At 34.2% G+C, this 16523-nt stretch overlaps 1 protein-coding gene across 6 annotated transcripts in view; it reads right to left on the bottom strand.

The window, feature by feature from the left end:
- Nucleotides 1-16523, bottom strand: part of LOC127709049 (serine/arginine-rich splicing factor 7-like) — a 74517-nt gene that overhangs the window by 9413 nt on the left and 48581 nt on the right. Inside the window, exons 8-9 of one of the 6 annotated variants that reach the window (XR_007985477.1) lie at nt 2069-2104; nt 1203-1462 (exon numbers count right to left, since the gene is read on the bottom strand). The exons of 3 other annotated variants lie outside the window; for them this stretch is intronic. Coding sequence is in view for 1 of the 3 variants with exons in the window: in XM_052214379.1 (XP_052070339.1) it covers nt 2069-2104 (36 nt within the window). In the remaining 2 variants the exon portion in view is untranslated. The remainder of the gene's footprint in view (nt 1-1202; nt 1463-2068; nt 2105-16523) is intronic. 2 more of the 6 variants (XR_007985476.1, XM_052214379.1) reach the window with 2 other exon arrangements.

The raw sequence follows: 16523 nt of genomic DNA, 5'->3' as shown, positions 1-16523 counted from the left end.
AACAAACTGTAAAAATGCTAAGTTCATTTATCAGTTAAATATTTCAAAATGAAAATAAATATTTCAAAATATTGCTCTGGATACTGTCTGTTGGTCATAAACAAGCTTCTGTCCAAATTTCATAAAATTCCGAGGTTTGACAAAGTTATAAAATGACGGGAACAAAAATTTAACCTTAGACTGAATCTTAATGTTAACCGTGAAAAAAGTCCTTTTATCAGTAAAATACGAAAAAAATGAAAAGAAATACTTTAAAATTTTGCTCTGGATACTGTCTCTTGGTAATGAACAATCTTCTGTCCAATTTTATAAATTTCCATGAAGGTTTGACAGAGTTATTGATGTCTAAAAAAATTTTAACAACAGACTGAACCTAAATGTTGACAACGCTGACAACGAAATCTAGGATTGCTATGTCTTGCTTTCACGACATAAATGTTGCAGGCTCGACAAAAATGTATAAATATACTTGCACTTAAAATAAAGGTGAAATTGTAGCATAATTAGCATTTTTAAAGGGTAATAATATGCAGACAACAATTGTCTTTTTTTAATGCATAAATAAAACAAAATAAACTGCTTTAAAAAATCTACTTAAAGTATTGTATGACTATTCAATCTTAGTAAATTTCACACAGTCTAAAATCATTTTTACAACAACAAAACATACGGAACAAAACATCAGTGAATAAATACTGACTATAAACAACAAAAGCAAACATGAAAATCTAACTGCCAACTTTTATCTTAATATGTGTTAAAATACATGTATCTTCTGGAAAAAGTAGACTACAAAAAAATAAAAATCAATATTCTTTCTAACTGTTCAATACCCCAAAAGTTTGTTGTTATTAAACAGATTACCTTTATAAATATATTGGAAATAATCTTACATTCAAATACAAGAAACTTCAACACAAAGAAAATTTTCTGTACACTAGACTTACAAAATTAAGTAATATCAGCATATTTTCAGCATCAAAATATTGACTTGTAATTTAAGATCATATGTATTATTAAAATATTTCAATACTGATCAGTAATTATCAACCTAAATAGGAGAAAATGTGCCAAGCAAAAGAAGAAGGTGCAAAAGGCAAAAGTTGACATATAGATTTCCATTTAGTAAATGAAGGGTATTCTAGCCAGAAAAAAAAATGTTAGTAAAAACATTGTTAGTTTCTCCGACCAGTGCTACTCACATGGATAATATAAGTAAAGAAATCTTCTGAGATTTGGCTTTTTACTATCAGCATGAGTAGTGTGGTTGTGGTGGTATTGAGTATGTTTTAGAGATAGTGGGTTATCTCCCCTTGGTCTCTGACATGAGTTTTAGTTCCTGATAGTGAGTTATCTCCCCCTTGGTCTCTGACATGAGTTATTGATCCTGAGTAGCTGCCATTGAGTTTGTAACTGAGTAGTAGTTAATCATGTGGGCGAGTTCATACTCCTTGGAGCAAAGCTAAATGTTGATAGACCAGTTATAACACACATGTCACAATATAGTACTAAAAATGTCTTATGTGTAAATAAATTTTTTATTTCAGAATCGTATGGGATTTGCAATTTCCCAAACATTAATGATCTTACAATAAACCAGATTGAATTCAATAATACTTTATAATCAAACAATTTATGTATAGAAATGATTCACGCATATTTGCTATTCACTGAATTGATGAATAATTTTCAAATACAGGGAAAACTTCAAAATATGTGCGTTAAGATCAACTCCATTTTTACAGCAAAAAAGTTCAATTCAACATCACCCTAAAATACACATATTTTCTTTGTCTATCAAATATTCCATATTTTTTATTTGAACAATTAAAAAAAAAAATTGTCATATAAAAAAGGACACCTTTTAAATCAGTAAATCTGACAAAGGAAAAATTATCTAAATAATTAATTTATAAAAATTTTACATCAACAATTTATCAAGTAAAGGAATTAAAATTTAATAGAATAGCAAACCGTTTTAACATATGGCTCTAATTATGTATCTCTTTAACAAGTTATAAAATGTAGTAACTTTTTTCAAAGTATATTTTAAACAGATGATACCTACCCTTGATTGTCCCTACTTTCATCTGGTTTCATATCACTGAAAAAAAAGTTTTACATGTCAATAAAAAACATCATAGATACCTGATAAAACTACCAATCATTGAATTGGGGAATCCAAAGTTCAGACTGAATCATTAGTGTTATATTTGTACACTTAAGTATGTATTTTCAACAGCTGAAAGTATCTAAGGCAAACCAATATTTTGTTCTAATATGAAGTTAAAAAAAAATCAGACTTTAGGTCAATGGATGTAGTACTATTTCTATATTACTTTTATTTTTTTGTTTCAAAATTTCACCACAGGAAACCATTCCAAGCACAGAGGTCAATGTGAGCTAGTTTTTATTCGCATGCTTCACAGATTTTGATTGAATTTACCTTGAAAGTCTTTGAAAAAAAGGTTATATAAGTAACAACAAAATTTGATATAAAATTAACATTATCAATGATCCAAGTCAATGTGGTCATATGAACCATATCAGACAAACATGTAACCTTACAATCATTACATACACAAAATATAGGTTAACCTATTGCATATAGTATCTGAGAAACAGAACTAGATAAGAAAACTTAACTTTGAACAATGCACCATGAAAATGAGGTCAATGTCAATTAACACTGCCAGACAGACATGTTCACCTTGCAATCATCCCATACATCACATATAGTTAACCTATTGCTTATAATTTTCCAGAAATGGACTTAACCATGAAAACATAAAGCTGACTTTTGAACTATGAAAATGACATTAAGATTCGATGAATCCTACCAGACAGACATGTACACCTTACAATCATTCCATACACCAAATATAGTTGACCTACTGCTGATAGTATCTGAGATACAGACTTGACCACAAAACTTTACCACAATCACTGATCCTTGATTGATTTGAAGTTAGGTGAACACTGTCTGACCGACATGTAGACCTTGCAAGGATCCCATATACCAAATATAGTTATCCTATACTCATAATAAGTGAGAAATTCACACAACAAAGAAACTATAGTTTTTTTAAACAGTTGCTTAACCATGAAAATGAGGTCATGGACAATGGGCATATGACAGACATGAATTTCACATCATAATCCATCTGTATACAAGGTATGAAGCATCCAGGTCTTCTAGTCTGAATATAAAGCTTTGTACGAATAGTTTACTTGGTTGCCATTGGGCTATAATCCTTAGGCAGCAATACACAGTTAGGAAAAAAACTCAAAATTGACAATCATAATTTTTAACCCTCTTTCCCTTGCTTTCAAACAAATAAGGCTTAATGTTTGTGTCATGTATGTGCATATGTATGGAAACAGCATGATCCATAGATTTGATTTACAATAGTTAAAATGGTGAAATATAATCTCTTTGTGGTGTAACCATGGCAGCAATCTGCATTTATTTGATACAAAATATTGCAAAAAGGGTGGTCACAAAAGTCCATCCATTTGAGTGATACCTTTTATGAAACCCTTGACATTTATCTATCAAGAGGTAACAAATAAAATCATATGCATTTCACCTCATTTTTCCATAAAATTGAATTGAAAAATTCGAGCATAAAATATTTGTTGGAAAACACTACATTAATTTCTGGACCTATGGGTGGTACAGATGTAAAAATGCAGACTGTCAAACAGAAAATGGCCTATAAAACATGCAAAAAATAAATGGGGAATGTGTCCATGGGACACAGATGATGCCCCCGCTTGCATATCATATAAAATTATAAAGGGACATAACTGAAGAACAGTAAAAGTGACGCTAACCAAATTTGTTAATGATCTGCGTTTTGTAGTAATAAGTATTGTGTCAAAATTTCATAACATTTGGTTGAGGCAAACTTAAGTTAGAGAACGGAAACGAAAAATACAGCAATTTTTTCCATTTCTAAAGGGGCATTACTCTAGAACAGTAAAAGTGACACCACCAAAAATCAAACTTGATCTGTATTTTGTGGTAATAAGCATTGTGTATAAGTTTCATAACCTTTGGTTGAGGCAAATTTAAGTTAGAGAACGGAAACAAAAATTCAGCAATTTTTTTATTTGTAAAGGGGCATAACTCTAGGACGGTTAAAGTGACGCCATTAAAATTCAAACGTGACCAGTGTTTTGTGGTAATTAGCATTGTGTATAAGTTTCATAACATTTGGTTAAGGCAAACTTAAGTTAGAGAACTGAAACGAAAAATTCAGCAATTTTTCTTTTTGTAAAGGGCATAACTCTAAAACAGTAAAAGTGACACCACCAAAAATCAAACTTGATCTGTATTTTGTGGTAATAAGCATTGTGTATAAGTTTCATAACCTTTGGTTGAGGCAAATTTAAGTTAGAGAACGGAAACAAAAATTCAGCAATTTTTTTATTTGTAAAGGGGCATAACTCTAGGACGGTTAAAGTGACGCCATTAAAATTCAAACGTGACCAGTGTTTTGTGGTAATAAGCATTGTGTATAAGTTTCATAACATTTGGTTAAGGCAAACTTAAGTTAGAGAACTGAAACGAAAAATTCAGCAATTTTTCTTTTTGTAAAGGGCATAACTCTAAAACAGTAAAAGTGACACCACCAAAAATCAAACTTGATCTGTATTTTGTGGTAATAAGCATTGTGTATAAGTTTCATAACATTTGGTTGAGTCAAACTAAAGTTAGAGAATGGAAACGAAAAATTCAGCAATTTTTCCATTTGTAAAGGGGCATAATTCTAGAACGGTTAAAGTGACGCCACCTAAATTCAAACTTGATCTGTGATTTGTGGTAATAGGCATTGTGTACAAGTTTCATAACATTTGGTCGAGGCAAACTAAATTTAGAGAACGGAAACCAACTTTGGGGCGTACGCACGGAACGTACAGATGGACAAGGGTAAAACTTAATACCCCCTCTGCTACGGAGGGTGCATAATTATCTTGATGTGCATATAAACCCACTTTGAAGGCTATATTATTCTTCAGGTATCTAAAAGTTAATTTGAATGAACAAAAACTTTCATATTTGAAAAATTCACCGTGACCAAACTCCTAACTGTGTATTGCTACCTCATGTCTCCTTTGCGAAACAAAAACAAAACCAGTGACCACCTTATATTTTCATATCTTAAATGGAAATGCCAACAACAAAATTGTATAAATTCTAATCAAAATTCTGTGGACTGATATTCAAGAAGTGCAATTTGAAGTGAACAAATGTATATTTTTTCGCCACTGTTCACATACATTCCATACATTTATAGACTTTATGCACAAATTTTTAATTGAGTGTATCTCTTGAATTTTAAATGCTGCACATATAATTTTTTCCGTCTTAAAGGCAATAATTCCAATAAACAGTCAGTTGAAGGTTACAGTACTCAAGCGACTTACATCTCGCCTTAATCATAATACCAGTCTATTTATAATAGTATTCAAGATAAAGGGGAAGCACTTAATTTGGTTATTAATCTTCATATAAAGGCAATAACTCCTATAAAGAGTCAATTTATGTTTTTTTTTTAGATCTTATATTGGGGATCATATCGGCTGAATAAATTTCCGTCTATCAAATAGTTTTCAAGATATATTACCCATATGTTGTTTTTTTGTCAATACAAGGGACAAATCTAAAATCAGATACCTTAAGAATGATTGACACAAGTGATTTCAGAGCAGAAGATTTTTTTTTTTAAGTTTAAAGTCATAAGATGGGGACAACAGATTTGACTAGCTCACACTGGCCCATTAAGCCATGTAACCTGATGAGACAAAAAGACAGTCCACGAAACACTACACAGAAAACCAAACATTGAGCAACATGAACCCCACCAGGGGTGAACTACAGTGATCAGAAAGAGTAAGCAGTTCCTGCTCCATAAGCTGCTCCATAACAAGTAAAAATCTGGTGATATGAGTGATTCCTAATTAGAAATCAAAATTTTAAAGGGATTGGATTGCTGATTTACAAACCAAATTACCTTGAGGCAGACTGGTCCATTTTATCAGATTTGGTGGGAGATGGTGAACGATCTTTAGAAGATGTTGAGACGTTGTTGTGCTCTGGTGATTTACTCTGCCTTTCTGGTGATTTACTCTGCATTTCTGGTGATTTACTCTGTGTTTCTGGCGATTTACTTCTTCTTTCTTGTGATTTACTTCTGTCTGGTGATTTACTTCTTTTGTCTGGAGATCTACTTCTTCTGTCGGGTGATTTACTCTTTCTTTCTAATGATTCATTGTTTCTATCTTGTGATTTCGTTTTCTTGTCTTGTGATTTACTCTTCTTATCTGGTGATTTGGATGCATGCTTTGATCTTGATCTGCTACGCCTTGAGGATTTCCTTTTTGGAGATTTACTTCTGGATCGGGAGCGGGATTTTGATTTACGTCTGAAAATAGTTTGAAATAGATAATGCAATGTATACTTAAAAATTGTTGATAGATATCTCTTTAAAGTATATTACAGAAAGCATAATTATTCTTCATACTGATGTACTGTCTGTCACTAAATAGTAACCAAAACATGTCACTAGATATCAAGTTTTGATAAAGTCCAAGCATTATGATTTTTATTTTTTTTTTGGTGGCCATTTCAAAAATAGGGGAATGACTGACTATATTTTACACCAGGAATTTGGAATAGAATATTATAACTATATAGCACTTTTCATTGAAATCCTAACACAAAAAGATGTTTGTGATTTTTCAACTGAAGTTAAAATAAACGGTTTTTCCAATTTTCACTTACTGCAAATTTGACACTGGAAACCAATCTAGTTTTTGGTCCTAAATCTCTTAAATTTAATAGCAGTTATATAAAATTAATCTTCAAATAAAAGTTTTTTCAATTTGTTGAAGTAATATGGTGTCATTTACCCTTTTTTTTCTTTTCATTTTACAGGTATAAGCATATAATATTGATGAAGTCTGATGCATAACCGTATCATGTAAGAATAAAATCTCCTATGATAGCCAAAGGTATATAATAAGAATCTTGACATCCAAAAAGTTCATTAACTTTTCTTTCCTTGGTTTACATTTTGATAAAATCTGTTGCCAGAACTACTTTCGTAACCTATGTTAACACTGCGTTGACTCATTTCACTGTGACATATTTATGAATGGGATGCTGGTGTCCCCAAAAATGTGAAAATTTATGAAAACAAGAATCTGTGTCCATAGGACACCATGCCCTGCTCACATTATGTTTATATGTTCAGTGAACCATGAAAGCTATTTGGCACAAAATTTAGATAGTTCACATAATAATGCACATGTGTTCTAATTTTCGAGTTGATTTCACTACAATTTCATAGTAAATTATCTTAACCAAAACCGTTAACATGATATGGGAAGGAGAGACAGACAGACGAATAGATGAATGCACATACCAACCATCATAACTATCATTTGCGGAGCATAAAAAAAACATCTGCTTTGGTTGAAAATTATAAGGATCAAACACATTTTTTCTACAGGTTACTGAAGTGTAAACTGGGCAAATGCACTCACAAACATCCAGACAATTTTCTAGTTTGTAAGTGCATTGGTCCAGTTCGCACTTCAATTACCTCTAGAAAAAGGTAGTGTAATCCCATAATATATACCCTTTTGCTTGCAGCCGTATCTTATACCATAAACAGTAAGTGTAAAAACAAAGAGAGAGATACATAAAAATATTCTTCTTTGATGCAATATTTCTAAATTCTATGGGCCTTTACAAAAACATATGTATATAAAAAAACATAAACACTCCAGAGAACTGTACACATTTTTGCAGTATCTGTTCTTAACGAAACTGTGACCTAAATAATTAAGAAAATAACAGAACAGACTTTTAGACCTGATGTAAGTTGTCAAATGTCTTTTTAATGACTTTGACAGTAAAATACAATAATACAAGAATGTGTCCATAGTACACGGATGCCCCACTCGCACTATCATTTTCTATGTTCAGTGGACCGTGAAATTGGGGTCAAAACTCTAATTTGGCATTAAAATTAGAAAGATCATATCATAGTGAACATGTGTACTAAGTTTCAAGTTGATTGGACTTCCAACTTCATCAAAAACTACCTTGACCAAAAACTTTAACCTGAAGCGGGACAGACGGACGGACGGACGAACGGACGAACGGACAGACGCACAGACCAAAAAAAAATGCCCCTAAGTGGGGCATAAAAATAGTGGCAAACCTATAATTGAGTCAGTTTAAGCCAAGTTTCAGGAAGAGTCCAGCAAAATTGACCTTAAATAAATTCATGGTCATGGTCATAAGCGAAATAATCTTTGCAGCATTGAATTACCCTCAGGGTAATTTCAGTATTTTCAAGCTTATTCATTTGTTAACTTACTCTGAAATACTGCTTCTTTCTTTTGATCTTTTTCTATCCCTTGACCTGGATCTGGAAGATGACCTAAAACATGTAATATCACTTCAATATATTAGTTCATCCTGGAAGGACAAATAAACATGTTCTATTAATAACTTAAGCATTGTGACAAAGGAAATGTGGAGGAACATGAATTAGAAAGTCACCTATTTGGTTAATATGTTCAGCATTAAAGATATTTATATCAATTTTAAGAACAAAATAACGAATAACTGTGAAAAATAATTTGAAAATATAAAAGAACATCAAAAAAGAGCATTCTCAAAATAACTGGCATTTAAAAATGTTCCTGCTAATCAATTTTCATAAATTTAAAAATTAGACAGTGAATCAAGTTTCAGTCAAATTCAAATATCAATTAGTTGACTGATGGATGTCCTGGTGGAGAGTTGTTTCATTGGCAATTCTTCCACATCATCTTCTTTTCATATTGAAAACTGATATGAACGAATAAATCATTTTGATTCAGTTTGTCAGGATTTGAATCAATTATCAGTCTTTTTTATTGACAAATTGTTTTGGGGTCACTAAATTTTCATGAGAGTCAAAATGTTGCCTGCAGCATTTAAATTCTAAGGGAAGTATTTCTTCAAAAAGTAAACATATTATAAATCACAATCATAGACTTGTAAACCTAAAATCAGCTCAATATCTACAAGCATTAGGGGAAAAATAGGATATCTCTTGGTTTTGACAGGTTTATTGCAACACACTTTTAGAGTTTGATATTCTTTGTTGACAGGGTTTGGTTGACACTGTACAAATTCCAATCACAAATAGGGAAATGCAATAAGACTGCAAATGTATAGAATGTTGATATGGATAAAAAAAAAAGCGAGGAAAACTGCAGAATATTTACCTAACATCCTGGTAGAATTTTATTTGAAATTGGTGTTCATTTTTGCTTAAATGGTGTGAAAATATAAGGGGGTCACCAGATTCTTCTTTTCCCCGTCTTAATCGATAAATATAAATTTAAGGTTAGGTGAGGAAGAAAAAACATGAACACCAATATTGCAGTATATAAAGCGTATCCGTGTAAATCTGTAGACGCAATTTCGAGAAATTTAAATTAAAAAAAGAATAGAATGGATTTGTATCGATGCGTTTTACGTACATTCTATACACTTTTATTTCACAATTTTTTGATCTGAATTATTGTAGTAAATATTTCACCTTTCAGATATTAAAATTTAGTTCAACGTGCTCCAAATGCGTTCAAAATCTGAAATGCCGCCAAATTACATGACGACGCCTTAATTTTGAAACAATAGCAGTTGTAGTTCATGTAGTTGTAACCCAGTTCCTTTTTTGATAAGACATTTGTCTATAGAACTTCAAACTGCAACAATGTTCTTGTGGAAGCTCATGTCCAAGCAAGCTAGAACACTTGCTATATCGTTTCTCGAGATATAAGAAAATTTAATAGAACAATATAAAAAAGAAGATGTGGTATGAACGCCAATGAGACAACTCTCCACAAGAGACCACATGACACAGAAATTAACAGCTATTATAGGTCACCGTACGACCTTCAACAATGAACAAAGCCCATACCGCATAGCCAGCTATAAAAGGCCCCGAAATCAAAAATGTAAAACAATTCAATTGAGAAAACTAACGGCCTAATTAATGTACAAAAAATGAACGAAAAACAATTATGTAACACAGCAACAAATTACAACCACTGAATTACAGGCCCCTGACTTGGGACAGGCACATACATACAGAATGTGGCGGGGTTAAACATGTTAGCGGGATCCCAACCCTCCCCCTATCCTGGGACAGTGGTGTAACAGTACAACAGAAGAACGAACTATAAAAATCAGTTAAAAAAGGCTTAACTCATCAGATGGATACAAATAGAAATACATATAACAATAACACGTGGACGTGACCGGGTACTTGTACATCCCAACAACAAAAAGACACTAAGTACAGATCTGAGAGTACTTGCAGTCACTGACAGCTAGTTCAAAGCCAATAGCAACTAGTATAAAAATCATGTACACTGTACTATTGCAAATAAGAAAAAAAATAAGACTTAGACAAATCATACTAATAAATAATAATAATGTGCATCAGAATCTTCACCAAACTAAAAAGACAAATAATAAAAGGACAAATAATAAAAAGAAAAATAATTAAAAGAAAAATAATAAAAGGAGAATTTGAAATTAAAAATGATCAGTTATGTTAGAATACCCTTTTAGTTTTGAGGTTTGAAAAAGTTTCTCTAAAACCAAATAAATATATCACGGGGAAAAGGCAAACAGGCAGGCTAATGCACGAATAACTGCCCAGCTTCGGGCGGTTTAGGCGACACCAGGATCCCCGCCTATTCTAATGCCTCCTATTAAACAAGTTCTAATTTGCGTGTCTGGGATCCGACTTCATCCTTGAAGGATCTTAGAGATAAGGTGTATACCCTGATAAGGGATGAAGCACATATCCCTTTTGCCTCTCGTTCCAAGCCGAAGAGACCTTCTTCAACTTTTGAAGCTTCCTGTGGTATTTCTCAGGATACTGTGACTTCTCACAATTCTTTTCCTGAATCTGGCCATATGGCATTTGCATAACAAATTATCAATGAAGGTATTGCTAATTCGGCTAGTGAAAAGGTTGCTAATAACAATATCTCTGGATTTGGTATGTCTTCCTTTTCTGATCACTTCAAGTACAAAGATTTTGATATCTTTGATTCTTCGCTGGGTAGACTTGTTCCCATTTGTGACAAATCTTTTTCATCTTTATTGGGAACACAGCCAATAGATGGTCTTCGTCTCACTCAAACTGTTTGAGGCTGAGAATCTCCTTCGTAGAGCTTCTCAAGTTCTTGGGACAGCCGAACATTTTCTAGCTGCAACCGGACATTTGCTTAACAGCGAAGATTCGGTTGTTTCAGCAGAAGTACGATCTTTCTTACTTCAACTGGATAAAGCTCTAGGTTCATCTCAGTTGCTTTTAATGGGTTCGATTGCTAATTGCACCCTATCTAAAAGAGCAGAGTTTCTTGAAAAAACTTCTGCTGCTGAGTCTTTGAAAGATTCTTTACTGAAATCTCCACTTTCTGACAAGATGTTTGGTTTACCCGTACAGCGGGTTCAATAGGAACTCAGCAAAAACCCTCCTCCCGTCAAAGTTAATGTACAAGTTAACAATGGCAAGAGGTCGGTTAATGCTACATCTAGTTCTACTAGTACGTCTGCTTCTGGTGGTCCTCCTTCTTCTTCTAGAAAAGGAAAATAACTACGGCAAACCTTAGAACAAATCCCATAACTCCGGTAAAAGTTCAGGTAAGCCTTCTGGTGGTTTTAAGGGCCCCAAGAAATCTGGGTCTAGTACCGAGGTTCTTGCCCCCTCGTACGTTATTGACAGCTTCCCCAGGGGAAAATTTACAAGAAGTTCCTCAAAATTCAATACCAGTATGGGGAGGTTAAGTTTTTTTCTAAATCAGTGGAAGAAAATTACCTCAGACTGTTAAGTGCTGTCAACAATTCGAGGGGGATTAACACTTCAGTTCAAGAACCCATCTCCTCTGTCTGCAGTTTGTCTCATACTCAAGACCCAGTCAAGTATCAACTTCTATCAGTAGAAGTAGAAACTATGTTACAGAAATTTGCAATAGAGGAGGTGTCGCTCTTAACTCTGTCTCCGGGATTTTATTTCCGTCTTTTTCTGGTTCCAAAGAAGACGGGAGGAATGAGGCCGGTTATAGACCTATCTATTCTGAAAAACTTTCTTATTGTTCCCCATTTCAAAATGGAAACCAACAGATCAATCAGGGCTTCAATCCTTCCAAGAATGTGGACTACCTCTCTGGATTTTTCAGATGCTTACTTCCACATTCCCATTTCCCGTACCTACAGGAAATACCTTCGCTTCGTTTGGAACAACAAAGTTTTTCAGTTCAAGGCTCTCCCTTTTGGTCTACAGCCCCTTTGGCTTTTACCAAAATCATGCAGGCAGCTTTAGCTCACCTACATTCTCTGTCTATTCAGATTCATTCCTACCTGGACGATTCCCTTCTCAAGGATTTTGCCCAATCAAATTGAGGGTTCAGACAGATTTGGTCATCAGTTGCTTTCTGTCCCTAGGCTTCCTAATTTCCTGGAAAAGTCAGAGATAGTTCCTTCTCAAGACTTTGTTTTCCTTAGAGAACATTTCCTAACCAATCTAGGCCTTGTTCTTCCCCCAGAGGAAAAATTTACAAAACTATGTCAGAAAATACATTTATTCCTGACAGTTCTATCAGTCACAGCACGTCAATTCTTGCAACTTCTGGGTCTATTGAATTCTCTGGCAGATGTAATTCCATTGGGACGCCTTCACATTCGTCCGCTTCAGTTTTATCTGCACAAGTTTTGGATTCTAGCTTCACAAGAATGGGAAGCATTGATTCCAATCACTCAGCCTCTATTTTCACATCTTCAATGGTGGTTAGTACGGGAAAATGTAATGAGGGGCCTATCTCTGTCCCCTCAAGTTCCCAGTCTAACTTTATTTACAGATGCCTCCAACCTCAGTTGGGGGGCATATCTGGAGGGGCTTACAGTCTCGGAAGTCTGGAATCCAGATCTTTTGGAAGAGCATATCAATGTATTGGAAATGAAAGCAGTTCTGTTTGCACTGAATCATTTCCAACTGTCTAAAGAATCAGTCTGTCATTCTGGCCACGGACAACACAACAGTTGTAGCTTATATCAAAAATCAGGGAGGAACTCACTCGTCTTCTCTTTATCAGAGAGCCAGAGACATTCTCCTTCTGTTTTTTCAACTCCAGGTTCATCTAGTGGTGAGACATATCTAGCCGACACTCGATCCAGATCCCCTGTTCCAGTAAACACGGTGTGGGAACTACTTCAAGTAGTTTTCAAAGCTGTGACTCTTCATTGGGGGTCACCTCAGATAGATCTGTTTGCGACCAGTCTCAATCACAAACTTCCCACATTAATTTTGTGTCTCCGGTTCCAGATCCGAAATCTTTTGCGATAGACGCAATGAGCCTATCTTGGAAAGGAATGTTCGGGTACGCCTTCCCTCCTTTCAGGTTTCTCTCCCCAGTACTTCAGAAAATAGCAGGGGAGAATTGCAAGATCATAGTTATTGCTCCAGCATGGCCCAAACATTCTTGGTTTCCAGAACTTCTGCGCCTATCATGTGCTTGTCCTCAAGTTCTTCCTCTGAGACCAGACCTTCTGTCTCAAATCAAGGGCAAGGTTCTTTATCAAAATCCAGAAAAACTTCATCTACACGCCTGGTTTCTCTCAGGGTTAGCCTCAGAAAGAGAGGTTTTTCTGAAGGAGCAACCAAGCATCTCACAAAGTCTGTCAGAGATTCCACTAGCCTTGTCTATGATGCAAAATGGTCAATCTTCTCAGATTGATGTAGTTAGCGGGAAATCGATCCTTTCCAACAATTAGCAGACTTTCTAGTTTTTCTTTTTGAATCCAAAGGATTATGTCCCTCTACTATTAAGGGATATAGATCAGCTATTCCAAAAACTATTCATATTTCTGGTGGTCCAGATTTTGGAAACAATGAACATATTTCTCTTTTGGTTCGTAGTTTGTCTTGAAAGACCAAGACAAAAAACTGTAGTTCCTAAGTGGGACCTTGGACTAGTTTTATCTCTTTTAAAACTTTCTCTTTTTGAACCAGCAGAAAAAATAGATTTAAGGTTTCTTTCCTATAAATGCTGTTTTCTTTTAGCTTTGGCTTCTGGACGGAGAAGGAGTGAAATCCATGCCTTCTCTGTTTCTGATGCTTGCCTTCGATTTAACAGGGATAAATCTTCTGTTACTATTTTAACTGATCCTGCTTTTTTGGCAAAGAATCAGATTCCGGATAAGGTCGCGGTACCAGTCGTGATTCCTGCACTCCCTAGCGATTCTATTTCTGTACTTTTATGTCCAGTAAGAATCCTTCCTATTTATTTGGATAGAACGAAGAGTTTACGTTCTGTTTCTAACTCAAGACTCTTTATTCCTATTAAAAAAGGAATCTCAGATCTTTCTGCTTAAACTATTTCTACTTGGATATGCAAATGCATATCTTTAGCTTATGGTTCTTCTAAGGCAGAACTTTTGGATAGTTTTAATATTAAAGCTCATGATGTTAAGGGTATCTCTACATCCTGGGCTCTGTTTAACAGTGCATCTTTAGAAGAGGTACTGTCTGCAGGTTTCTGGAGAAATGAGAACTCTTTATCTCTCATTACCTCCAATCTATGGCTACTTTTGCTGAGAGTTTATACTCTCTTGGACCTACAGTTTCAGCACAAAGATTGAACTTTCCTCCTGTTTCTTCTGTTACAGGGGATTCACCTTTACGTTAGATTCAGTTACTCAGAATTTATGATGGTAATGTATTTATGGCTATAAAATAATCAAATTTTAAAGTAAATTTGGATTTTATTAGATTAAATACTTACCATCATAAATTATAGGTCCCACCCGCCTCCCCTTCATCCCCTTTCCTTACGTTTCTGTCTTGAGGAAATTGAATGGGAGAATATGGGTACACAGGGGTATATGTCCGGACCAGTGATAGTACGTTTACTTTTAGTCGGGGATATTCCATCTGACCTAATGACGCAGTTGGGGTACACTCAGAATTTATGATGGTAAGTATGTATCTAATAAAATCCAAATTTACTTTAAAATTTAATTATTTTGAAGAGTCGAAATAGGATGAACGGATTAGATAAACCCGAAGGCAAATATAATACAAGCCCAAACGAAAACATATAAACAAGTCTAAATTGAAAACAACGTTCAAACCTATGATTGCGTTGAATAAAAACCGCAATTTTTATACGTGTGCATGCAAAACAAATTTCTTGTTAGAGGGGTCTAAATACAGCACAAACATATATATATATATATATATATATATATATCTAAGGTCAAGGGCATAGTTTCTAAAATAGATTGGTGTACAACTGTAATACTGTCTTAAATTATAACAGAAAAGAATCATACCTTAAAGTAAACAGAAAAATCTATGCCAGCAGGTCACTCTTTCCCCCTTTATATGCATGGAGTTATGTCAAAGGTTCTTTAACTGATTCTTATTGGTCAGGCTTTAAAATCCAAGATGCATCCTTACACCTATTTATGTGGTTGTAGGTTTTTTTCTTATTATCTAAGAATTGATCTAGAGCTGTTAAATATAAACAAAGCCTTTCAGTTGAACAGTATAGCAAGCTCACAATATCCCATGCCATAACCTTTTGTTTGTAGCAAGCAACAGCTTAGTGGTGTGACAAATATGTCCTACCCAAAATAAAAGTAATTTTGATAATCAAACTTCAGCCTTTCTTAGGATATTAGGCATGAAATTACTGTAATTGTAATAAGAGATCTTTCTGTCACTGTTGTCTCTGGGCACATGTATTTACTTGAGGTACACATGTTGTATTTTATTCCTATAAATTAAAGATGTAGATATCATAATAACAAGAGTGCACACGCTGAAATGTCTCGCATTCTTTATTAATCATTGATATTATGTTGATAGTCCTAAATATAAAGCTTTATTACAACTGTCACATAAACTTAACATTAACCAAAAAACTAAACATTGACCAATGAACCATGAAAATGAGGTCAAGGTCAGATGAACCATGCCAGGCAGACATGTACAGCTAACAATTCTTCCATACAACAAATATAGTTGACCTATTGCTTATAGTTTAAGAAAAACAGACCACAACACAAAAACTTAACACTGAGCAATGAACCGTGAAAATGAGGTCAAGGTCAAATAAAACCTGTGCGACCGACATATAGATCATAAAATATTTCCATATACCAAGTATAGTTGACCTATTGCATATAGTATTAGAAAAAAAGACCAAAACTCAAAAACTTAACTTTGACCACTGAACCATGAAAATGAGGTCAAGGTCAGATGAAACCTGCCAGCTAGACATGTACACCTTACAATCATTTCATACACCAAATATAGCAGACCTATTGCATACAGTATAAGAAAAACAGACCAAAACACAAAAACTTAACTATAACCACTGAACCATGAAAATGGGGTCAAGGTCAGATGACAACTGCCAGTTGGACATGTACA

The sequence above is a fragment of the Mytilus californianus genome, unplaced genomic scaffold (assembly GCF_021869535.1).
Source record: "Mytilus californianus isolate M0D057914Y unplaced genomic scaffold, xbMytCali1.0.p SCAF_7, whole genome shotgun sequence".
Lineage (NCBI taxonomy): Eukaryota > Metazoa > Mollusca > Bivalvia > Mytilida > Mytilidae > Mytilus > Mytilus californianus.
The sequence above is the reverse complement of the archived record's forward strand: the minus strand, read 5'-3'. Positions and strand labels throughout refer to the sequence as shown.